The 26,633-nt window shown below is 38.9% G+C and overlaps 1 protein-coding gene across 4 annotated transcripts in view; it reads left to right on the plus strand.

Moving 5' to 3' along the window:
- Positions 1-26,633, plus strand: part of TFCP2 (transcription factor CP2) — a 48,103-nt gene extending 21,470 nt beyond the window's left edge. Inside the window, exons 2-15 of one of the 4 annotated variants that reach the window (XM_040488113.1) lie at positions 6,634-6,785; positions 7,353-7,429; positions 9,702-9,807; positions 13,839-13,945; positions 15,136-15,288; positions 16,267-16,377; positions 16,730-16,818; positions 18,938-19,004; positions 19,639-19,732; positions 20,600-20,690; positions 22,212-22,330; positions 22,759-22,901; positions 24,638-24,689; positions 25,108-26,633. In XM_040488113.1, coding sequence (XP_040344047.1) covers positions 6,634-6,785; positions 7,353-7,429; positions 9,702-9,807; positions 13,839-13,945; positions 15,136-15,288; positions 16,267-16,377; positions 16,730-16,818; positions 18,938-19,004; positions 19,639-19,732; positions 20,600-20,690; positions 22,212-22,330; positions 22,759-22,901; positions 24,638-24,689; positions 25,108-25,142 — 1,396 coding nt within the window. In that variant the 3' untranslated portion in view covers positions 25,143-26,633. Of the gene's footprint in view, positions 1-6,633; positions 6,786-7,352; positions 7,430-9,701; positions 9,808-13,838; positions 13,946-15,135; positions 15,289-16,266; positions 16,378-16,729; positions 16,819-18,937; positions 19,005-19,638; positions 19,733-20,599; positions 20,691-22,211; positions 22,331-22,758; positions 22,902-24,637; positions 24,690-25,104 lie in introns of all 4 variants that reach the window. The other 3 variants (XM_040488112.1, XM_040488115.1, XM_040488114.1) reach the window with 3 other exon arrangements.

Below are 26,633 nucleotides of genomic sequence, written 5' to 3' on the forward strand. Positions count from 1 at the left end.
CTCTCATAACTGTGTGGAAGAAATAGAATGGTTTATATCTAGAAGTACTTCTTAAAGTGCTTAAAGAGCATTAAGCCCAGTATTGAGATCTTGAAAAAAGTTCCATAAATACTTTCTGACAAGAAAGACTTGTCAGATGACCAATATCTCTGTCAGGGGCATCATCAGCATAAAATCCAGATATGGTGTTTTTATCTACTGCTCACTTGTCATTTTGATGTCCTACTCACTGGACAGTCTGCATTCCAGGTTTGCAGCTGGAAAGGAGTAGTGGAGTTAAGATACTCAGGTCAGAGTTATGTAAAACACCTGCTAGAGATATACTAAGCCTTTTTGAGTTGTATCATTTTTGCTCTGTATTCTATAATGATTCATTTATGCTTACTTGAGTATCTGTAATACTGTAAGGACAATGAACTGGAAATAAAACAAATACGTATTTGTAGAATAATGTAGTATGATTTGTTGCTGTTCACAGATAGGAATTTAGACAATGATGCTATACTTTTAAGGGGGACCTTATCTGTACTTGATTATTGTTCTATCCCTGCCACCTAAAATAGGGCCCAGAAGATAGTAGGTGCTCAAAGACTATTTGCTGAATAAATGGGGGGAAAAAAAAAGGAAAGAGATTTACTGATTCAATGTCAAGCTGAGTGTTTTCCCTCTAGTAGTGGTGATAGATATGCATAGATTGAAGAAACTCCCTTTCCATTAGAGGTAGTGTTTCAGGATGGCTCATTGAGGACCTCTGGAAAATCAGATTTTGGTATAGGGAGGTGGTCATCTTCGATGACATGGAGATCATACCCATTATGTTGGCTTATTAAGACATGGAACTAAGTAATTAAGCTCATGATCTGCCCCCCTTCTGATTTAATTGGCACAGGATATGGCCCAGGAAGGAGTTTTAACCACCACCCCACCATCAATTGTTAATATGCACCCAAGGTTAACAGCACTGATCTTTATATGCCTTCCATACGGATTTGACTCTAATTTAGTAATGCAGTCTACAAGTTACGGCAGAAGATTACTTGAAAACTATTTTACTTCCAGATATTTTCTGACTTAAAAAAGCAGGATTTGGATCGCAGTTTTTAAGACAGTCTTCAGTGTGAATATGCTGGCTGTTATATTTTGCAGCATTCTTTGTTCCTTTGCAATGGAGAGTTATGTGCTGTATGAATTTAAAAATGAGAGAGCCAAAAGGGAGCTAATAATGAGTTGAGGAAGTACTGTCTGTGTTTACTCTCTGTGTAAGTCTCTGTATTTCTTTGTCTATTAAAGTAGATAATATAACCTATTCTTGAGTAGCTGAATGACAGTCTGATCTGGAAGACTTGTCTTTTATTGTGTTGTTTTTTGAATACTAATAAAGGGATTGTAAATAAACTTGGTTTAATTTAGTGCAAAGTTTTAAGGGAAAGAGGAGCAGTGTTCTTCAAACTGCAGGTTGTGGTCAACGTTTTCAAAAATGAAGTGCTATAGAAAATACCAAAATTAATAAGTATTGTTTTATGAAACTTATTTCAGTTCTGGGGACACATCCACTGAGTCTTAATATAAAAACGACTTACTTAGGGGAGCCTGGGTGACTCAGTCAGTTAAGCATCTGATTCTCGATTTGGCTTAGGTCATGGTCTCATGGTGCATTGGATCGAGCCCTGCATCAGGCTCCACACTGGCAGTATGGAGTCTGCTTGGAATTCTCTCTCCCTCTCTCTCTACCTCTCCCCTGCTTGTGCTCTCTCTCTCTCTCTCTCTCAAAATAAATAAACTTTAAATTTTTTTTTCAAGAAAGTACTTAACGTAAATGGTATTCAGAAAAATTTGAAAGCCATAGGACAAGAGCATGTGAAAAGATGGAGGAAAAGAGGTGGTTGTCCTATCATTCTCTTAATGGGGCCAGAGTCTTTTCTCTCTTTATCTCTCCCACTTTGTTTTGTTTTGTTTTGTTTTGTTTCTTACCCACCTGCTTATTCTTTGGATCTGACCATATTGTTTAAATTCTTTACTGCTGTTTCTTTACCAGAAAGAATGAAAATAAGTGTGTTTTGTTGGCAGTGTAGTTTTTATAGCATTAATTTGTTTTATTTATTTATTTCTTATTTAGATCTTTAAAATTTGAGTATAGCTGACATATACAGTATTCCATTAGTTTCAGGTGTACAACACAATAATTCACCTTCTCTATACGTATGCTGTGCTCACCACAAGTGTAGTTGCCATCTGTCACCATGCAATGCACACAGTAATCATCAGCTGTGTTCCCTGTGCTGTGCCTTTTATTCCTGTGACTTAACTCATTCTATAACTGGAAGCTTGTGTCTCCTATTCCCTTTTATTCATTTTGCCTTTCCCCTCACTCCCTTCCCTCTGGCAACCATCAGTTTGTTCTCTATAGGTCTGCTTTTTGTTTGTTTATTCATTTGTTTTTTAGATTCCAGACAGAAGTGAAATCATATGGTATTTGTCTTTCTCAATCTGACTTATTTCATTTAGCATAATACCTTCCAGATCCATCCGTGTTGTCACAAATGGGAAGATCGCATCCTTTTTTGTGACTTCCCTTGATGCTATGGACAACCTGTCTACTTGCCTCTCTTACTCAAGGAGAGCTCATCAAACCTTTCCCTCTGTCTTCAGTAGGCTGTCTCTAGAAGAAGGCATTTAGCAGCTAGTAGGCCTGAGGGGGAAGGTTAAGTAAACCGTAGCTGTGAATTTAGTACAGACATTCAGAGGCTGCCTTATCTGGAAAGAGTAGTTTATGCCTCAGAAGACCGTGAAGCAGCTCTTCATGGAATCCCGGTTACATATAGGCAAGATCACTTCTAATTGTGCTTCTGTTCCTGTGTTGCTTCCACTCAGATGCTTTCTGCTATGTTTTCACTCTCGGGTGTGAATTTCCACTTAGCAATGCACGTATTTAACATACACTCAAGTTATCTTTTTAGCAGGTGAGATTTCTGTATCCTTACATTTGATCACAGATAGGGTGAGATGTCAAACTCTAAAATGATCGCAATAAGGGGCGCCTGGGTGGCTCAGTTGGTTAAGCGGCCGACTTCAGCTCAGGCCATGATCTCGCAGTCTGTGAGTTTGAGCCCCACATGCTAACAACTCAGAGCCTGGAGGCTGCTTCCAATTCTGTGTCTCCCTCTTTCTCTGACCCTCCCCTGCTTGCTCTCTTTCTCTCTGTCTCTCCCTCAAAAATAATAAACATTAAAAAAATAAAATGATCACAGTGTACTAGTGCTGAATATTCCGGAAAATGCAAACAAAAATGTAAATCACAGCAACAAATATTTACTAAGAACAGAAAACAGAAGTTGCTCCTTCAAACTGCTTATGTTTCATTGGAATGAATTAAATATATGCAGCAGGAGCACCTGGCTGGCTCAGTTGGTAGAACAAAGGACTCTTGATTTCTGGGTCATGAATTCAAGTCCCACATTAGGTGTAGAGATTACTTAACAAAAAAAATCTTTTTTGAAAAATAAAATAAATAAAATCTTAAAAAAAATAAATACATGAAGCAATCAGATAAAATAATAAAATGCTAAATTATACATTGGTACCAACTACTTAAGACTCCACCAGAGTGGGTTTCCCTAATCCATGCTCCATTTACCCCTGAGACAGAGGAGCAGACTTTTGTATTTCCAAATCTGTTACGATTTCTTACTTAATTCATCACTGTTTTGCTATAAACAGGGGCCTAGAACTGTGTTTGCCAATGACCTTTAGCCTCCACCTCTGGGAATGTGAAATCAAATGGTATTTTTGATCCACAGCAGAGTAAAAGAAATGCAGTATTGCAAGAACATGAATAGTTCAAATATGTTTGAGGTTTTGGGATCTTAAAAGCTCTGATGAGAAAATATAGCTTTGTGTATTTGGTTTGGCTGTTTTGAGTTATTTAATTTTAGAGGTAGCTTGTAGAATTCGTTTTAAAATTTGAGCATCAAATGACAGTCCTTTGCTTAGTCATGAGGGATTAGATGTAAAGCCACATTATATTGAGATGACTAGGGACTATTGCTATATATTAACTTTGCTAGGCAGTAACATTGAGAAGAAAAAAAATACCCTACATTCCTAAAGGTTGAGCTGTTGCTATGTTGCAAAATCCGATTTGCCTTGATTCCTGATAATCTTCACTAATCTTTCAAAGAATCATCAGAGGTGATGTTTTTGAGAATGATATGTATTGGGAATGGTATGGTAATAAAGTCTCCCAAAGACTACCATCATGTTTCTGAAGTTTTGTAGTGTTTTGCTTTATGTTCTGTACTGTTTGTGGTGGGAGCATTGGTAACTTCCTGACTGTAGAAGTGGAGGAACTGGCATGGAATACTTTTCTAGAAAACCCATGCTTCTACAGTTTTAAGTAGTCTCAAGGGATCGGTAGTATGTTTATCTGACAAATTAATACAGACAGAAAGAGGGAGTCCTTGCCTTCTCCACTCAACCCCATGCATTTGAGCACAGCACACACACCTCCAGACCTAAGGGGATGAAAGCACGTTTTGTTTTTCTAGCCTTTGAGATACTTCTTAGCAACAAGAAACTTGTGTTCCATAAAAGCTGGTTTGCGTCCCGAGTGCCTGGATTCAACTAATAACACGTAACCTTGCTGTTTAGACATCAGCAGAAAAGAGAAATTTCTTTTACTCTTCCCTTCCCCCTGCTTGTTTTGTTTGTTAGCATTAATACCATTAAATTTTTATTACTCCTGTGTGGATTATTAGGACAATAATCAGAGCATTTTCTGCTTGTTTTGCTTTCCAATGAGAATTTTTAATGTTGTCTCTAAGATTTACCTGAGTTCAGCCATTTTTCTGTCAATGGTGGTTTTTGCCTGAATGTAACGATTCTGTAATGTTTGGGGAGGATGTTTGTACACTGCTGAGGGTACATTTAAAGAATTTTCGGGGTGCCTGGGTGGCGCAGTCGGTTAAGCGTCCGACTTCAGCCAGGTCATGATCTCGCGGTCCGTGAGTTCGAGCCCCGCGTCGGGCTCTGGGCTGATGGCTTGGAGCCTGGACCCTGTTTCTGATTCTGTGTCTCCCTCTCTCTCTGCCCCTCCCCCGTTCATGCTCTGTCTCTCTCTGTCCCAAAAAAATAAATAAACGTTAAAAAAAATTTTTTTAATAAAAAAAAAAAATAAAGAATTTTCGTGTTGCCCACACACTTAACATCGTGTAGAACATTTTTATCTCCCCGGAAGGTTCTCTTGTATGTCTTCCAAGCAATCTCTGCCCTGCCAGGAAACCACTGTTCTCCTTGGTTTTGCCTGTTTTAGAACACCATATAAATGGAATCATACATTATATATTCTTTTTGTGTAGCTTCTTTTGTTCATTATCGTGTCTGCGAGATTCATCCATGTTGTTCCATTCCTTTGTTTTGCTGAGTAGTATTCTACTGTATGGAATATACCACAGTTTGTGCATCCGTTTCTCTTAATTATAAACATTTGGATTCTTTCCCATTTTTGCTTTTGTGCTATGAGCATTTATGTACAAGCTTTACATGGACTTATATTTTCATTTCTCTTGGATAAATACCTATGAATAGAATTGCTGGATCAAAGGGCAGATAGATGTTTACTTTTATAAGAAATGGTCAAACCTTTTTCCAAAGTGGTTGTGCTATTTTACACTCCTGCTGGCAAAGAATAAGAGTTCTGGTTGTTCCACATCCTTGCCAACATTTGGGTTGTCATTCTTTTTAATTTTAGCTGTTCTGGTGATTACATGTACAAATTCTTTAAAGTAAAATAAAATACATTTAATTTTGTGGCATGTCTTGAGATAATTGGAAACACTTTTTAATTTGGTACATCTATTAAGATTCTTTTAAAGTTTGGAGCAAATGTTGATCATAACAGTCGGTCTCCAGGATAGGGCCCAGGATGTTCTTTCCCACTAATCCATGGCTAGAGTTTATGAGGGAAGATTACTGTTAATCCTTTACATCAATTTTAGTCCCTTATGAATTCCAAAATACTTTCTTACATATTTACTCTAGAGAGCAGATGTGGTTCCCATTTTATAGATGAAGGAGTGAAGACTAGAGAGCTTGTCTAAGATTTGCGTAAGGCTTTTAGGAACTGAAACACAGCACTTCTAGTTAGCTGTATTCCACAGAGTGTAAGCTGACCTTGAAATATACACTGGTCATTGATTTGTCCTTTTCAAGTGGCTTCTAGGAATTCTGAGTCTTGTTTTAGTCCTTAGAGTAGATCAGCTGGTTATAAAGATAACTGTAGTTGGTGCCTTTCTAAGAACAAACACATTACTGAGCATCCTAAATTGACATTTTGGAACTCTGCATATAATTTTCAGAGCCCTTTTAGGAACCCCTGTCTAGATGGTCTTAGCAGTGAATATCTATCTGTCATTGCCCACATTGTTGTGGTGAGGGGACTATCACAGCAGGTAATCTGAACTGAGTGGTTGGGAAGAAACTTCATCAAAATGAGTAATGTTTTTTGTTTTTTGTTTTTTTTTTTAAAGTGAATAATGTGTATAGTTTTCCAAAGCAAATTGCAGTTAAATTGTTTCAGCATAAATCCACTTTTGCACTTCTGTCCGATGTTAATGTAAGTTATTTGTTTTATTTCAGTGATGTCCTTGCGTTGCCCATTTTTAAGCAAGAAGAGTCAAGTTTGCCCCCTGATAATGAGAATAAAATCCTACCTTTTCAATACGTGCTTTGTGCTGCTACCTCTCCAGCAGTGAAACTCCATGATGAAACCCTGACATATCTCAATCAAGGTTAGATGCTTCCTTATTTGTTAGTATTATTGAAGATATGCTGGATTGATGATATTTTAGTAGGTATACTTATATGTAAAAAGTACATCTTTCTAGCGTGACCTGTCAGAGTTGAAGCCTTACTTCAGAGATTTTCACCTTAATGTCATGTTTAATGTATATTACTGGCTTCTTTTGTGTACTTGCCCATTTTTAGTTCCTGTCTCCCTCTTTCTTTCTAATCCATGGTCCCTGGACATCCCCATTCATTGGTTACCAACCGAGAAGTATTACCTTACCCAGCTCTGTTTTCCAGTTGCATGGCCTTGGACAAGTTACTTAAACTCTTTACGTTTCAATTCCTGTATCTGTAAAAATGGGATTGATAGTAGTTTTGAGGATTGTATCAGTTAATTGTATAATGTATGAAAACACTTAGCACTGTGCCTAGCACATAGTAAAGGATTATAGTTTTGTTAATAATACTAATAATATTATACTCTTGCATATTCAGCTGGATTTTATTCTTTGTGCATCTTGCAAAGTTAATTTATGATTAATATAATATGTAGTTACTTTTTCTTCTAGGACAGTCTTATGAAATTCGTATGCTAGACAATAGGAAACTTGGAGAACTTCCAGAAATTAATGGCAAGTTGGTGAAGGTAAAGGAAAATGAGTAAATCATTTCTCTGCGCAGTATTCTTTTACTGACCCTTTTTGGGTAATATTCTTTTGCTTCCATTAAGGGCTTGGTGGTATCTCTTACCCACTACAATTTGCTGGCAGAGTGGGAAGCTGTAATTCCTTTGGCGTGAGAGTGAGCCCCCTTATTCACTTAGATTTTTCACAGCTGCGGAAACAGAAGGCTTACTACTCCATGTCAAAGTAGTCTCCTGGCTCAGTGAAGTTGTTTTGGGTGGAATAGAGTAACCTCCTTGAAATTTTTAGAAAAGCTCCAGTGTCTCTTTGGATACTTGGTCTAGTAACAAGAAAAACAGAAACTGCTGTTAATGAATAGCAGTTATTTTAGTCTAGACTTCGAGCAATGAATTCACAGCACATTTGGGACTGAAGAGTTTGGTCAGCCGCTGTGAAAGTTGGTGGGGGGGATATAAATAAGCACCTCCACAAAGCCAGAGTAACAAAAGGGAAGTTGATTGATACAGCCCCTGCTTACCCTCAGTGTCGTGTGGTGGGTTAGCAAGGAGGGAGCTTGGTGAGTTTTTCATATACATCTGAAGAGCTGAGCTGGATATTACATGGTAAGAGTAGAAACTTGTAGAAATGCTTCTAATAGGAATCCTTTATACCCAGTCCATCAGGACTGATGTTTAAGCCAAGTATTAAATATGGTACTAGTAACTATAAAGATTATATCTGAGCACTTATAAAATTTACCCCAAAGTAGAATTTGGCATGGTGTGATGGGTTTTAGGGTGAAACAGATTTTTTTTTTTAATTTATTTTTGAGAGATAGAGTGAGAGCACAGGGGAGGGGCAGAGAGAGAGAGAGAGAGAGAGAGAGAGAGAGAGAGAGACAGAGAATCCCCAGCAAGCTTTGTGCTGCCAGCGCAGAGCCCGACCATGGGGCTCGAACCTATAAGCCGTGAGATCATGACCTGAGCCAAAAGCAAGAGTCATGCTTTAACTGACCCAGCCACCCAGGCACCCATAGGGTGAAACAGGTGTTAGGAAAAATAATTTTAGGTTATATCTAGAAAACTAACTGGAGGTAACTTCTGCTGGTTTTCTTTTGTCAGCACTGATTTTTATTTTTATTTATTTTTTCAAATTTTTATTTAAATTCTAGTTAGTTACCATATAGTGTAATATTGGTTTCAGGAGTAGAATTTAGTGATTTATCACTTACATATTATACCCAGCGCTCATCACAAGTGCCTGCCGTAATACCTATCACTCATTTAGCCCATCCCCCACCCACCTCCCTCCACCAACCCTCAGAGTTTGTTCTCTTTGTTTGTTTCATGTTTAAATCCTTTTTTTTTTAATTTTTAATTTTTTTTTAAATTTACGTCCAAATTAGTTAGCATATGGTGCAAAAATGATTTCAGGAGTAGATTCCTTAGTGTCCCTTACTCTTTAGCCCATCCCCCCTCCCACAACCCCTCCAGTAACCCTCAGTTTGTTCTCCATATTTATGAGTCTCTTCTGTTTTTGTCCCCCTCCCTGTTTTTATATTATTTTTGTTTCCCTTCCCTTACGTTCATCTGTTTTGTCTCTTAAAGTCCTCATATGAGTGAAGTCATATGATTTTTGTCTTTCTCTGACTAATTTCACTTAGCATAATCCCCTCCAGTTCCATCCATGTAGCTGCAAATGGCAAGATTTCATTCTTTTTGATTGCCGAGTAATACTCCATTACACACACACACACACACACACACACACACACACACACACACAGCACATCTTTATCCATTCATCTATCGATGGACATTTGGGCTCTTTCCATACTTTGGCTATTGTCGATAGTGCTGCTATAAACATTGGGGTGCACGTGCATCTTTGAAACAGCACACCTGTATCCCTTGGATAAATGCCTAGTGGTGCAATTGCTGGGTCGTAGGGTAGTTCTGTTTTTAGTTTTTTGAGGAACCCCCATACTGTTTTCCAGAGCGGCTGCACCAGCTTGCATTCTCAAGTTTGTTCTCTCTATCTTTAAGAGTCTCTTATGGTTTGCTTCCCTCCTTTTTTTTCCCTTTCCCATATGTTCGTCTGTTTTGTTTCTTAAATTCTACATACAAGTAAAATCATATGGTATTTTGTCTTTCTCTGACTGACTTGTTTCGCTTAGCATGATATACTCTAGCTCCATCCACGTTGTTGCACATGGCAAGATTTCATTGTTTTTGACAGGTCAGCACTGACTTTTAAAGGATCCTATTATCATTTGATTGTGTTGCTCCCTTTTAGAGTATATTCCGTGTAGTGTTCCATGACAGACGACTACAATACACTGAACATCAGCAGCTGGAAGGCTGGAGGTGGAACCGACCTGGAGATAGAATTCTTGACATTGGTGAGTTAAGGGAATCTTTTGCCCAGGAAATGCTTATAAGTATGGTCTGAGAATCGGTTTTCTTTACTTCATGTTTACCTTGATTCAGAATGCTTCAGGGGCTCAATTAGCAAAACCCTGAAGGGGTTATTGACCATAAGCATAAAAAATTACTGGGATAATACCAAAATTGAAGTTGGAACACTTCAGTTCGGTAACAATTACATCCAGTACTTTAGGGTTTGTTTTTGTGTTTTTAATGTAGTTATGGTAAAATATATAGAACATAAAAGTTAGTATTTCAAAACATTTTAAAGTAAATAATTCAGTGCCCATTCACATTGTGCAGCCCTCACTGCATCCATCTCCAGAACTTTTTTCATCTTGCAAAACTGAAACTCTGTAACCATTCAACAGTAACTCTCCATCCCCTTTTCTCCCCAGCCCCTGGCAACTACCATTCTACTTTTTGTTTGAATGAATTTGACTACTCTAAGTGCCTCATATAAGTGAAGTCATCTAGTATTTGTCTCTTTGTGATTGGCTTGGTTCACTTAACATAATCCTCAAGGTTCATCCACATAGTGGTATGCATCAGAATTTTCCTCCTTTTTAAGGCTGAATACTATTCCATTGTGTATAAATACCACATTTTGTTTATCCATTCATCCTTTAGTAGACACTTGGGCTGATTCTACCTTTTGGTGATTGTGAATAATGCAACTTATGACCATGGCTATACAGATATTTCAGTCTGCTTTCAGTTCTTTTGGGTATAAGCCCAGAGACGGAATTGCTAGATCATATGTGATAATTCTATTTTTAATTGTTTTGAGGAACCACCGTACTGTTTCCATAGCAGCTGCACGTTTTACATTCCCGTCAGAAGTGAACAAGGGTTCTAATTATTCTACCTCCTCACCAACATGTGCTATTTTGCTTTTTTAATTTTGTTTTATTTTTTTTTAATTTGAAAATGTTTTATTTATTTATTTTTAATAAATTTTTTTAATGTTTATTTATTTTTGAGAGAGAGAGAACAAGCAGGGGAGAGGCAGAGAGAGGGAGACACAGAAGCTGAATCAGGCTCCAGGCTCTGAGCTGTCAGCCCAGAGCCCAATACAGAGCTCAAACCCACAAACCGTGAGATCATGACCTGAGCTGAAGTCGGATGCTCAGTCAACTGAGCCACTGAGGCGGCCAGATGTTTTATTTATTTTTGAGAGGGAGAGAGACAGAATGCAAGTGGGGGAGGGACAGAGAGGGAGACAAAATCCGAAGGAGGCTCCAGGCTCTGAGCTGTCATCATAGAGCCTGACGCAGGGCTTGAACTCCCAAACTGCAAGATCATGACCTGAGCTGAAGTCAGAGGCTCAACTGACTGAGCCACCCAGGTACCCCTATTTTCCTTTTTTTAAATAGTAGCCATCCTAATGGATGTGAATTGGTATCTCATTATGGTTTTGATTTACATTTCTGTAATGATTAGTGATGTTGGCATCTTTTCATATGCTTATTGGCTATATATGTATCTTCTATGAAGAAATGTATATTCAGGTCCTTTCCTTGTTTTTGAATCTGGTTGTTTTGTGGCTGTTGGTTGTTGAGTTGTAGGAGTTCTTTATATATTCTGGATATTAACCCCCTATCAGATACATGCTTTGCAATATTTTCTTCCATTCTGTGTGGATTGTCTTTTCACTGCGTTGATAATGTCCTTTGATGTATAAAAGTTTAAATTTTGATGTAGTCCAGTTTATGTATTTAATTTTATTGCCTTGCCTGTGCTTTTGGTGTCACATCTAAGAAATTGTTGCAAAACCCAATGAAGCTTTTCCTGATATGTTTTATAGTTTTAGGTCTTACATTTAGGTGTTTGATACATTTTTCAGTACATTTTTGTATATGGTATAAAGTAAGAGTTCATCTTCATTCCTTGTATGTGGATATTCCGTTTTCCCAAAACCATTTATTGAAACAACTATTCTTTCCCCACTGATTGGTCTTGGCACCTTTGTCCAACGTCTTTTAACACATATGTGAGGATTCACTTCTGGGCTCTCTCTTGTATTCCATTTGTCCGTGTCTCCACCTTTATGGCAGTACCACACTGGCATAACTTTGATAACTGCAACTTTGTAGTAAGTTTTGAAATCTAGAAATGTGAGACCTCCAACTTTATTTCTCAAGATTGTTTTGGCTATTCAGGGTCTGATATTTTGAGTGTGTGTAAAAGGGTTCCCCAAATGCTGCAAGTTCTTTTTTTTTTTTTTTTAATTTTTTTTTTCAACGTTTATTTATTTTTGGGACAGAGAGAGACAGAGCATGAACGGGGGAGGGGCAGAGAGAGAGGGAGACACAGAATCGGAAACAGGCTCCAGGCTCCGAGCCATCAGCCCAGAGCCTGATGCGGGGCTCGAACTCACGGACCGCAAGATCGTGACCTGGCTGAAGTCGGACGCTTAACCGACTCCGCCACCCAGGCGCCCCTGCAAGTTCTTTTTTTTACTAATACTTGAGAGCCAGATAGTGTTTGTTTTACCTACAGTAAGAGACCTGGGATTAGAATCTATGTCTCTTGATTTGTAGTTTATATTTTTGCCCCTACTACTACAGAGTAGAATGTTTCTCTTGCTTTTTTTTTTTTTTTTTGAATTTTTAATGTTTATTTATTTTTTTTTTAATTTTTTTTCAACGTTTTTTATTTATTTTTGGGACAGAGAGAGACAGAGCATGAACGGGGGAGGGGCAGAGAGAGAGGGAGACACAGAATCGGAAACAGGCTCCAGGCTCTGAGCCATCAGCCCAGAGCCCGACGCGGGGCTCGAACTCCCGGACCGCGAGATCGTGACCTGGCTGAAGTCGGACGCCCAACCGACTGCGCCACCCAGGCGCCCCAATGTTTATTTATTTTTGAGGGAACAGGGAGGGAAGGGGGGGAGAGGGAGACACAGAATCGGAAGCAAGCTCCAGGTTCTGAACTGTCAGCACAGAGCCCGACCCATGCGGGGCTTGAAATCAGGAGCCGCAAGATCATGACCTGAGCTGAAGTTGGACATTTAACCAGCTGAGCCACCCATCGCCCCTAGAATTGATTTTTCTTAAATCATTGGGCTTAAGGGAAGTTGTTTTACAAACATACATGCAGTCTCTTTTCATGAATGTACTTTTAATCCTGCCATCTGTGTCTTTGATCTCCTACTGGTCTTATCTCCTACTGGGAAACATAATTGTTAAGCAAATCTAAGTACCTACTAGCTTTACCTAAGAAAATACCGATTCTCATACAGACATCCTGATATCCATTTGATAAATTGACCTTAGGATGAATCCAACACAACTAACATTGTGGGACCCACTTAATGCTTTGTTGTTTGAATCGACAGTAAAACAGTAGTATGGTTAGTATTAGTTGTGATAATATCAGCCTGGCTTTATCTCCCCAGTTTGAATATTAATAGAAGTCAGGAAATGATATTTGAGTGAGTATATGCTATGTGGAATGGAAAGCAATTCTGCCGAGGCTCATTCATTTTTGTTTCCCTCTTGAGTATCAGATTTGTTGCTCTGTTACAGGATTATTTGATGACTTCAAGGCCAGCATCGATCTCTGTGTTAAATTTTTCCCATTTCTTTCTGTAATAAATGCTTCTGCCTTTATTCAGACACTCTGCTTTCTCTTTCTGTAGCAGTCTTCTTAGTGTTCTTCTATCAGTAACACTAATCTTAAAACTGTAAGTGAAGCAGATTATATTACAATTTTAGAACTAGTGTGTAGACTAAATCTATCTTTAAGTAGAATTTTGGCAAATTAAAAGGAAACTGCGTTTAAATTGTCTTATTTAAAAAACCTTTCAAAGTGGAAGAAAGATAGAAGGAAAGTACTTAGGTCCATTTTAGCTCTAATCAAACCCTTTTCATTGGCAAAAAGAGGTTTAGGATGTGATACATAAAAATCTTGGTAACGAGGACTGATAATAAAACAATGGTACTTTCTTATTTAAACCCAGTAGCCCTCAGAATTGTTCAATGATTACCATTTTGTTTCTCAGATATCCCAATGTCTGTGGGTATAATCGATCCTAGGGCCAATCCAACCCAACTGAATACAGTGGAGTTCCTGTGGGACCCGGCAAAGAGGACATCTGTGTTTATTCAGGTAGGGCCTTGCAGATGGCCTTCCGGTGATGAAGAGCATTCTTACTCCCAGTTTGTTTCTTAAAGGATAAAACATGTTGCATTTGAAATTTTTACAGGGTTCCAGCCTGGCTGTCAAGTCCAGACTCCTCAACACTTGCCTGAGAGCTATGAGGAGTGTCTGAATTGCCCTTCTAATTTCCCCGATTTATTTATTTGTATGACAAAAAAACCAAACAAACAAAAACATGCTTGCTAACGGCTGCATAATGTTCCATTCTTTGGATGTAGTATAACTTCCTTATTATTTAGCATTTAGGTTGTCCTAAATTTGCCCTATTTTCCATGAAGTTGTTTTGAACATCGTTATGCTTAAAATTTGATATACATATCTGATTATTTCTGTTGAGTAGATTCCTTTAAAATTCTTATTTGTAATAAAGAAAGCTAGGGTTTATGGAGTACGTCCCATTGGTCACTATGTTAAGTAAACAGTTTGTACACATGATCTTATTTAAAACTTTTAGCAGTAATCCTGTGGACTAGGAATAGTCTTTGAGGCTTAGAGAAATTAACAATTTATCTAAGCTAATAAGTGGCCAGTCACCAAGGCGTTCACTTTATGCAGTAGCCAAGCAAGCCTTGAAAGCCTTTTTTCCCCACTATTGCCCGTGAGCTTTCATAGTTGGTATTTTCCCAGCATGGATGGTGCCTCTGCTTTCTAACCTCTACCTTAAAGTCTAGAAAACTTTTACTAATAGAAATCATTTCTCTTTTATATTAACTCTGTATTCTCTGAAGCAGTTAATGAATTTAGTTCCTCCAAGTAACTTTTGTTAGCGTTGGATCTGTACATTTACTTTGTTTCATTTGTAAATAAGTTTTTTTATTTCCTCCATTAGAATATACGTTCTTCAAGATCAAAAAGAGAGTAAAAGTTTTTTCTTGTTTTTTTTTTTTTTTTTTAAGATTTTATATATATATGCTTTTAAGTAAACTCTATGCCCAACATGGGACTCAAACTTATGACCCTGAGAGATCAAGAGTTGCATATTCTCCGACCGGGCCAGCCAGGTGTCCCTAGAGTAGAAGTTTTTTACAGGTGTTCATAGTGTTTTCTAAAGGTTTTGCTCTTAGTAGGAGCTGCAAAAATATTGCTGAGTGGTTTGGCTGGCTAGCGGTACTGAAACCTGGATGTTGTATTCTTTGTAGGTGCACTGCATTAGCACAGAGTTCACTATGAGGAAGCATGGTGGAGAAAAGGGAGTGCCATTCCGAGTCCAAATTGATACCTTCAAGGAAAATGAAAACGGGGAATATACTGAGCACTTACACTCAGCCAGCTGCCAGATCAAAGTCTTCAAGGTATTCCTGACAACTGTGAAAACTCAGTCTAAGCTGGAGTCCTTGAGGTCATTACTGAGATGTCTGGTAATGGATTTATATGGGGATGGGCGTGGGAGAAGGGGAATTTGCAAAGGGAGCTAGAGGCAAAAGCATGGATTTTCACTGAAAACTCTTAAAGTCTGTTGAGATTATAAGCTCTTGTAAAAGCTCACAAAATTATGAAAAGTTGATAGTTTTGGTTACATTGGTATTTGACTTTCTTTTGTTCTTTTGGTCTTTATTTTTATCACACGGATAAATATGTTCTCACTGCAGAAGATGAAGTATTCGGACTGAAGTCCCTCTTTACCACTTTTACCCCGACTCCCCAATCTTTCTCAGGGGTCACCACTGTCCTAATTTAGCGTGTATCCTTTTAGTCCCTTTTGTGCTTTATATACACGTGTATTTTCTTTTCTTTGAAGCATAAACAGGATTGCACTAGATGAGTTGTTTTGAGGCTTGCTTTTTTCAGTTAGCTATGTGCTTTAGAGACATTTCCACGTCTATAACTATAGACCGCATATTCTTTTTTTTTTTTTTTTTTTTTTTAATTTTTTTTTAACGTTTATTTATTTTTTTGGGACAGAGAGAGACAGAGCATGAATGGGGGAGGGGCAGAGAGAGAGGGAGACACAGAATCGGAAACAGGCTCCAGGCTCTGAGCCATCGGCCCAGAGCCCGACGCGGGGCTCGAACTCACGGACCGCGAGATCGTGACCTGGCTGAAGTCGGACGCCTAACCGACTGCGCCACCCAGGCGCCCCCGCATATTCTTTTTTAACTGCATCAGACAGTTAGGTTTCCTATTTTCAGACATAGACGCAAGGTTGCATCTTGTGTTTACATTATTGTGCGTACATCCTTGTTTCACACGTGACCATTTAAGCTCTTAGAAATAATATTGTTGGCTCAAAATTCCGTCGATGAGTCAAGACAAAACATTTCTCATTTCAGCCCAAAGGTGCAGACAGAAAGCAAAAAACAGATAGGGAGAAAATGGAGAAACGAACACCTCATGAAAAGGAGAAGTATCAGCCTTCCTATGAGACAACGATACTCACGGAGGTAAAAGAATTTCTTTTGGTGACAATTTCAGTCAATACTTTTTATTCTTAAAAGAAAATCCCCCCATTTCTCAGTGTGTATGTGTATCAAATCATTATGTTTTGCACCTTAAAACTAATACTGTGTTGTATGGCAATTGTATCTCAGTTTTTTAAAAACAAAACGAAATAACCCCCCACAACTTTTTGCCTGGTCAAGATTTAGTTGTCCTGGGTATATTTGCTCTTCATTATGGGGGCCTCTGTGTAGTTAAGACTTACTAATCAAGATATGCTATTCAAGTAATAATGTTTTAGTGGGACACTAGGGTCAAATGTACTTTTTCAGTATTTCAGTTGTTCTTTGTTTTTAGTGTTCTCCATGGCCTGAGATCACATATGTCAATAATTCCCCATCACCTGGCTTCAACAGTTCCCACAGCAGTTTTTCTCTTGGGGAAGGGTAAGTCTGGGAAATGAAAAAGTAGGTTGTGTTTGTCCTAAATGTGTCTTCTTTCATTATCTTCTCATATACAAGTTCTTTATAAGTCAGTAAGTCCTATTTGGTCAGTCTCTGATGGATTCATGGATTAACTGAGGTTTGGATTATCTTCAGAAGTGACTGAAAGTCCGTTCTCCTTCTCTTTTTTCTTTCTATTAAAAATAGCATTAAAAAAAAAAAAACTAAACAGCATTATGGTCAGTTTTTCATGTTTCAGAGACTGATTTTCTGGGCTTTTCACTTCTCCCGTCACTGCTTATCTTGTGGTTATTTCATTTCCTGCTCATACTTTCCACCAGAGTGGTCATTAGGAATTGAAACATAGTTGTACAACACTAAAATCTGTTTTGTTACTTACTAAGAATGATCCTAATACCTTATTATTATGGATCTTTGGTAATTGGAAAAGAAGGTTGAAGAAAGCTAAAATGAAGTTTTAGAATGATCTGTGGGATGCATTTAATCTCTTTTTATTAGTCTTTTATCATCAGAGATCATTGAAAGTTGGTACAGATGCCTATGCCAGTTAAAATAAGTTGTTTTACTAGTCTTAGTATTTAACACATATTCCACATAGGCCACATTGAAATTTGAAATAGGCTACTAAATGTGTGATGTGTTTTGGTCGTAATGTTTGTTTTTGAATTTACGTAGGCTTTGGTTCAGTCTGCATTTATAAGAAATTAAAGTAGCTTCAATATTCAAAATATAACAATTAAGAATAAAAATAAGCAGAAGTTGTAGAGAGAATAGATAATTAAGGCCTGGTGATAATTTAATTACTAAGTTTGAATACTGAATTTGAATTTTGCAGTTAAAGCAAAAAAAGAAAAAGAAGAAAGTCTGTTTTGAAAGAAAAATCTCTTACCATCCATATGGAGTACGCAGTCTACTTATAGGCAATTTTTTAATGTTTTTTAAGGTTTATTTTATTTTATTTTTTTTTAGTAATCTCCACACCCGATGTGGGGCTTGAATTTATAACCCCAAGATCAAGAATTGCACACTCTACTGGCTCAGCCAGCCACGCGCCTGTAGGCAATTGTAAATATGTGGGATTAAAGAGTTGTGTTTTAAAATTTTCTCTCTTCTCTTTGTCATTACTTTGTTATTAGGCTCAAATTTTTCTCTGATAAAAGGAGTATTAGGGAATAGGGACAGTCCTTAGAGTATAGGAGGTATAGAGAAAAACTGAAGAGTATGGAGATAGCCTGTGGATTGCAAATTAGGCAGCACTCATTTTTGAAGCTGCTTTAAAAATAATGGTTTGGGTTGTCATTATAAAAATATATGGGGGCACCTGGGTGGCTCAGTCAGTTAAGGGTCCGACTCTTGATTTCAGCTCAGTTCATGAACAGTTTGTGAGTTCAAGCCCCGTGTCGGACTCTGCACTGACAGCACAGAGCCTGCTTGGGATTATCTCTCCCTCTCTCTCTGCTCCTTTCCTGTTCGAGCTTGCTTGCACACACGTTCGCTCTCTCGCTCTTTCTCTCTCTCTCTCTCAAACAAACAAACAAAGAAAAGTATGGGATCACATTGCATTACATAAAGTTTCTCTGGTATTTTTTTCCTGTATGTATGTTTGTGTGTATATCTATATATTTATTAAAATAGTAATCTATTGATTGCTGTTATGTTCTGATATTTTTAGTTTCTTATAAACTGCTTATGTTAAATATTCTTTATGCCATAATTTATCTAATGAATCCCAATTGGCTGAAATTTTTATCTTTTTTCAATTTGTCCAATAATAAAAAATGTTGCAATGACAGTTTCTTACTCTCCCCCTGTGATCTTAATGTTAAATTAACAGACGATAGAAGTATTGACTATAGACTAAAACTGCTTTATGAGAGAGCACAGATTCCTTTTAAATCTCTAGCTTGAGGGGCCCCTGGCTGGCTCAGTCAGTAGAGCACTCGACTCTTAATCTCGGGGGTTGTGGGTTCGGGTACAGGTTGGATGTGGAGATTACTTAAAAAAAAAAAAAAGTCTAGTTTGAGACTTACTATGAGGGGGAGGAATGAGATGATGAACCCTAGTATGTGTCTCATCCTTTTCATTTTACATGTGTTTTCAGAAATGGTTCACCAAACCACCAGCCAGAGCCACCCCCTCCAGTCACAGATGTAAGTCTAAAGTTAAATGTAAGTGACTTGCAGTGTCTACTAATACTTTGATGACTGTGCGGTTCCACAGAAATGCCCAGCTTTTTTTTTTTTTTTTTTCCAACGTTTATTTATTTTTGAGACAGAGCATGAACGGGGGAGGGGCAGAGAGAGAGGGAGACACAGAATCGGAAACAGGCTCCAGGCTCCGAGCCATCAGCCCAGAGCCCGACGCGGGGCTCGAACTCACGGACCGCGAGATCGTGACCTGGCTGAAGTCGGACGCTTAACCAACTGCGCCACCCAGGCGCCCCAGAAATGCCCAGCTTTTAAGGAGTACTTTTTATTCATTCATTAAATAGGCATTTATTGAATTTTGACTCTGAATTTTGACAATGCTAGGGAACTCAGATGTGAACAAGTTAATGCAGGAACGCTTGCATTTAAAGAGCTTACAGTCTAGTAAGGAAGACAGGTATGGGATTCCGTGGGCATCTTGCTTGGCTAGAGACAGAAGGCTGATGAGGTATAAACAACTTCCAGGCAAACTAGGTGACCCGTCTGAGTGTGAGTGTGTTTGGCTTTGTGTTACCTAATGATGTAAGAGCTAAATCTATTGAGTTACCAAAAAAACAAAAACAAAAAAAACCTGCTTGCTTTCTTTTCCTTTCAGAACCTCTTGCCAACAACCACACCTCAGGAAGCTCAGCAGTGGTTGCATCGAAATCGTTTTTCTACGTTCACAAGGCTTTTTACAAACTTCTCAGGTTAAATTGATTTGTCCTTTTGTTTTCCCCCAGAACAAGATATTCCTTTACATTCTAGGGCTTCCTGGCATCCACGTAAGGGTGTGTTGTGTGCGTGCATGTGCGGGGGGGGGGGGGGGGGCCCTTTGTGCTTTTTTCTGATGAAGTGAATTTCATAGAACCCTTCAGACTTTCTCAGCAGGTGCATCTGTGCTGCGAAATACTTAAGAAAGACTTCTTCGTTTAAACTCACTTCAGTTTAAAAATATTTATTCCATACAGTGCTTTTAAAACTGTATACTCCATAAATTTTTATCAAGGGCATTTGTAGATAGTCTGAAATTTCCCCTTTGATATCACCATATTGTATTTTATTTGCATATTCCACTTATTTAGCACCTTCTGTATACCAGGTATGGTAGGGATACACACATGGATAAGGCATACTTTCTGATCATTCATCATCTAGTATCAAAAAAAACCCCAAGTCAAAATAAAACCCTGAAAAAAAAAATAGTTGTAATGTAGTAGATAAGTGGTACAAAAGCAGGGGAGGGGAGTAGTTTCTGGAGTTAGGGAACATGTGTAATGTGTGAGGTAAATCTTGGGAGATGTTGAGGACTCTGTTGGTCGGACAGTGGAAGGATATTTCGGGTAGGAGGAGCAACTTGCTCATTAGACTTCATCAGTGTGATGAAAGCATAGGGTAAAGTGGACCAGTTCATTGGGTGGCAGTTGAGGTGGGAGAGGAAGCAGAGGCCAGGTCATGGAGAGGCTTACATGTACCATGCAGAAGATTAGGGGCTAGAACATAACAGAGCCCATTTTAATGGTCATTAACAAAGACGGTCTTTGCCTTTTTCACCCATTTTCTTATATTTATTCCAGGGGCAGATTTATTGAAACTAACTAGAGATGATGTGATCCAAATCTGTGGCCCTGCAGATGGAATCAGACTTTTTAATGCATTAAAAGGCCGGTATGTAATTAGTGTTAAAATATCCGTGAGGTTGGATTTCAAATGGATTTGGATTCAGGGACTCTTCACAGTACTCTTTGCACAGCTAACTGCGTCTTGTCAAAACATTCTTTGCGAATGCCAGCTCTGTACCAAATAAGCAAAGATGAAAATATCCTTTCCTACAGTTGATTCAAGGAATGCCCCATGATACCCCATTTTTCCTTTCCAGGTAGTTTTTTCATTCAATAAATATTCATTATCCCTATCGTGAGCCACGTACTATTGTAGGCTCTAGGGATATGTTGGTGAGCAAAACACACAAGGTACCCATTATCATGAGTTCACTTTCTAACAGGGAGAGAGAGAAAAATATAAACAGTATTTTGGATAGTGATAAGTGCTTTGAGGGAAAAGCAAACAAATAAACAAAAACAAGGTTCTCACCTGTAGAGCACCCAGAATCTGATCAGGAAAGACCTCTCTGGAGTGGGGGCACTTAAACTGAATTAGGGGAAGGACGGAAGCTGTGGAATCAGAGGAGGGAAGAACACTCTAGGCAGGAGGAACAACAGGTGCAAAGGCTCGAAGTCTTTTAACTGAAGAAGACGTCATTCTTGGATAGGAAATACTTAAGTGTCTGCTTACGAATTTTAATACAGAGTCATTTGTAGTCCCTACACGGAATTTAGAATTTCAAACAGGTAGTGGTATGAATGGAAAAAACATACAGATTAGTGCCACAGAACCAAATCGGTGACTAAATAATGAAACAGATCGTGAAGTATTTTGTTTGGGTACATCACAAGAACTGTGGAATCAGCTTGGCTCTAATCTTGGAAAATTTTAAAGAGAGAGGAAAAGTTCAGAGGTTGAGGACTTGGAAAAAAAGGAATGGATCTTTTATTTTTTAACATATTACTTAAAGAGCATTTAAACATAGGAAGGAATGAGGTGATCGGATCAAGGAGTAATTGAATACTGTTGTCTAAGAAGTAAGAACAGAAAGGAGGCTTAGGCTACTTAGGAGAAGGTAATGAGGGAAGTGAGATTCTCCAGTTCATTAGCGTGGTGCTTCCAAGGAGAAGGTATATGTTGACCTGGACCCATGAAACAGTGGCTCACACATGTTGAATATTTCTAAACTTTACCTCAAAGGTCATAAATTCAAATGACTACAGAGGCCAGATGTAAATGAGTGACAGTGGGTGTACTGAAGAATGCATGAATCACGCAAGGAGAACAGCTGATTGTTTTCTTGTAAGTGTCAGGGTCTCAGATTGCCAGATCCGGTTTTTTAAGAAAAGCCAAATGTCCCGACACACGATGTGGGAACGAATTCATTTAAAATGCACGCGCACACGCATGCAGACACACGCACATCCTGGTGGGGAGCTAACAAAACAGCAGATGAGCTCCCTTGGCCTGCGGGCTGCCAGTTCTCGGCCCCACTGTATAGCGTTAACATAGATACACAAGCTCTCCCTTAAAATGTGCTTCCCGTGAAAACCGTAAGACTAACAGCCTTGTTTTCCTCCTTAGGATGGTGCGCCCAAGGCTAACCATTTATGTTTGTCAGGAATCCCTGCAGTTGAGGGAGCAGCAGCAGCAGCAGCAGCAGCAGAAGCGTGAGGATGGAGACTCAAATGGGACTTTCTTCGGTAGGTGGTTCTGGACAGGCGAGGACGCCCACGAAGAAAGGGAGGGAGGTGCCTTATGAGCATGTGTGATGGGAATTCCTCAAACAGCAGATGCAGCATTTGCTAGAAGTAATGGTCATCGGTAACGTGTATCGAGTTCCTCGTATATACCAGGCACTATTCTCGGCCCTTCTGCATGCCTTGATTTTTACAACCAGTGTCTCCTCTTTGCGGTAGATTTACTGTCACTGCTAACATTCGGGTGAGGAAAATGAGGCTTAGAGATGTTAAGTAACTCACTCCTGTCACACAGCCAACGGCGGAGCCAAGATTTGAACTCAGGCAGTCTGACTCCGAGCCCTTCAGGAAAGCGGGCGTTCCGAGTGAGCAGATTACCTTTAACAGCAGAGAGACCTGTATTGACTGCCATCACTCTCTCCCTTTTGCAGTGTACCACGCCATCTATCTAGAAGAACTGACCGCTGTTGAACTGACCGAAAAAATCGCTCAGCTTTTCAGCATTTCCCCTCGCCAGATCAGCCAGATCTACAAGCAGGGGCCGACAGGAATCCATGTGCTCATTAGTGATGAGGTAGAGTTTCAGTAGAGCTGAGTCACCAGATGACAGGTTGTCAGGGCATGTGACAGGAGCAAGAGCAATTCTACTGGGGCACAGCGCTCTGTTTTCTAGTCCAGGGCTTTGCAAAATCTTGTGCTTGCTTACTTTCTAAAATAATTTCTAAATACCATGTATCCCCTTGCACATTTTTAGGTTGACTTGAAACTTTCTGCTTTAAGTTTAAATAGTTGCAGAATATGTCATTCCTGGGCATATTATATAAACTTTAAAAATGAAATGGTTGCATCACTATTCTAACTATATTCCATGTGACCTAAATAGAAGTGATTTAATACCAGCACCATCATCTTAAAAAACACATGAATATACTTTTCTTGATTGCCTTGAATTCCTATTTCCACTCACTTCCCCCATAGAATCTTATCTTATCATAACCTATTTTTATGCTCAAGCATCTTTTATTAATTATCCTACCATATTTCTTTGAAACAAATCTGTTTCAACAAAAGAATGTTTCAATAAAAATTTAAAAATTATTTCTTCTGAATAAAATTATCACCATAATCATACGATTAACATAATTGTATTATGTTTGAATAAGAATTTATTATTATTATTTTTTAATGTTTATTTCTGAGAGAGAGAGCATGAGCCAGGGAGAGACAGAGAGAGGGAGACACAGAATCCAAAGCAGGCTCCAGGCTCTGAACTGTCAGCACAGAGCCCGATGCAGGGCTCAAACCCATGAACTGCGAGATCATGACCTGAGCCGAAGTCGGACGCTTAACTGACGGAGCCACCCAGGCATCCCTTGATAAGAAATTATTAACCACTAAGAAATATGTATTAGATAAAAATTTGAAACAACAAGAAAAAAATGTAGAAGTATCTCTGTCAATGAGATGGGTGGGATTGTCTGATTCCTCACCCCCACCCACATTAATTCATGTTTTGATGAATACCGTCTACTGATTTATAGCATGAAATAGAGTTCACCATCACTTCCATTCTGTTTTATTCTGTAGATATAAGTGCTATGGAATCTGATTCACACAGATTGTCAGACAGGAATGGAAGGAGTTTTTTTATAACAGCATCACTGGATTTTTTTTTTTTTAACTACTGAGTTAGGTGCCAAAAATTATGTAGTGATGTTACAAAGAATTATTTTGAATCGCCTATCATTTGACAGTTTGTGATTAGGTCAGTCTTCAGTTCTGGTGAAAGGAAAGAATTAGAAACCACGTGACTCCCATAAGAGTTTGTTGCCCCATTATTAAAGTTCACATTAACAGTCACACTTTGGCATCCTGGAGATTTTGTACCCTGGGGCAATAATGCATCTTGGTAGGATTCCAGGAGGGTGAAAGTTATGCCTTTATTTTGAAAAATGGGGGAAGGGAGTTTGAGAAGGGAAAGTGGGTAGAGAAAGCTGAAGAGGTGCTCAGGCGGTTTTGGGAAAGAGTACCTGTAGAAGATAAGGACCAGGAAGTCAGTGCTCCCAAATGGGCCTGTCAGGGTCTGTGCACCCCTTGGAACGTCTTGGGGTTAACCCAGGAAAACGCATACTATAATTTTAAGATCACTGTTTTAGACTGCTTAGCTTTTAAAATGTAAGAACTAAATGGGAGAAAGCAAAACAAAGAATTATTTTCCCTTAAATCTAACCTAATAAAAAGCCATATGGTCTAAATAAATGCAGCAAACCCAAGTTTTTAATAATTAGCAAATTTTCTTGCTTTCCTCAGATGATACAGAACTTTCAGGAGGAAGCCTGTTTTATTCTGGACACAATGAAAGGTAATAAAATAGTAAGCAGCTGCCTCTCTCTAAGGAGTTTAAGAGCTTTGTTCATGGTTTACTCCTTTGAGGAGAGAGGGAAGGTATCGACCACCATATCTGAAGTAGAAAAAGCGATGTCCTTAGAGATTGGCAAGAAGCCAGTTCATACAAAAGGAACCATCGCTAAGAGTGTAAGTGGCGACTCTGCCCTTCTCTTCCACCTTCCATGGACAAATGAGATTGAGGCATGCTGTTTTCATAATGCATATTTATTGTAAATAGTTTGTGATAATTAACGAGTATGCTGCCCTTTGTCCTGCTGTTTTTTTTTTTCTCCCTTCTCAAAAGAGCCTTAGTGTATCTTTTTTTCCTCCTGCTGTGTTTTAAAGGTGACTAAAGATTCTTCTCTCTCTCTCTCTCTTTTTTTTTACAGCAGAAACCAATGATAGCTATCATATCATACTGAAGTAGGTGTGGGGCATTCCATCCTCAGTGGCTGCTGCTTCCTTCACCTCTTGGAAGCTTCCCCCCTGAAGGGAGTCACTCGCTAATGGAGATTTGAAGGTCTGCAGGAGCCTGACCCATCTGACTGTGTGTGGGGGAGTCCAGGCCGTGGAGGCAGAACCCCAGCCATCTGTCGGCCCAAGCTCTTGTGGCACACACAGATTATTGCCCAACACCCATTTCTGCAGCTGTTTCTTAGTTAAAATTTATGGACCCTGTTGTTGTTGAATATCATTAGAAACTCCACACCATTTAGGGTGTCTGTAGGGCATAATGATGATGAGAGTTGTGTGATGTTTCATGGAAAGATGTTAAATTTTGTGATACGGAGCCATGTAATTTTTTTCTAATATAAAAGTGAACATCTATATTCCTAAGACTGGATCCTCAGTCTCTTTGCATCATACATGCTGGCTTTTGCCACAGTTGGCCCCTGGAAACCTCACCGACGAGGGGAAGTACAAAGATAGAATCGAACTTTTCTTTTGGTTGCTCTGTACTGCCAAGACTAATAGTTTTAGCTAACATTTACTGAGCATTTACTTGTGCCTGTTAGTGTGATAAAATCTTTAAGTGGATTACTTTGTTTAAATCCTCTCTGATAGACCTACCTGAAGTAGATAATAATGATCCCTAATTGAAGCTGAGGAAGTGGAGCCAGTAGAGGGGCTAAAGAGCTTGCTGAGTGACGGGCAGCTCGCCAGGAGTGTCGCCGAAATCCAAACCCAGGCAACCCGGCTCCTTTTAACCGCCAGCCATTCCTGCCACCCTTGCCATACCCTGTGTTTGCCGCTGTTTCTGACCGTGGCTCTTCTGCTGGATAGGACATAACACCGATTGAGAACTGAGAAAATCAACCACTGAAGGGGACAAACCACACCTAAATAATGCTGAACAAATCAAGACCTACAAAAAATGAGAACACAGGTGCTTTTTAAGCATCATCACTTATCAGATTCACAGACATTGAGATGGTGAAAAGGAGGGGTCATCTGTAACTCCCCAAATTCACTGTTCTTGAATGAGCTTCTCAAACTATTTATTAATGAGTTTGGCTAACCCCTGCTTTCTGTTTTCCCCTCTCTGCATCTTTTCTTGGTAGAGAAAGTTCTTTTATTCCTGTAGTGTTCTTTTATAGAAACTTTATAAGAAATTCATTCCGATCCCATCCCATATATTTTTGTTCTTCTTAAAGCGTGTGAGCGTGTGTGTGTGTGTGTGTGCGCGCGCGCGTGTGCGTGTGTGCTGTGCATGTGTGTGCATACATGTGTGAGGCTGTGGGTCTTAATTTTTTCACATGTAGAGTTTTATCCCTTTACACATTATGTTGAGGTGAAAAAAGATAATGTTCAAAGATTCTGTAATGGATTTGGGTCTGTGCGTGTGTGTTTTTAAAGCATTTGATAAAGTTTAAATGTTTTTATACAGAGAATTTTGTTCATTAAAATCAACCTGCAA

This window comes from Herpailurus yagouaroundi, unplaced genomic scaffold, assembly GCF_014898765.1.
Source record: "Herpailurus yagouaroundi ecotype Mexico unplaced genomic scaffold, PumYag 166, whole genome shotgun sequence".
Classification (NCBI taxonomy): Eukaryota; Metazoa; Chordata; class Mammalia; order Carnivora; family Felidae; genus Herpailurus; species Herpailurus yagouaroundi.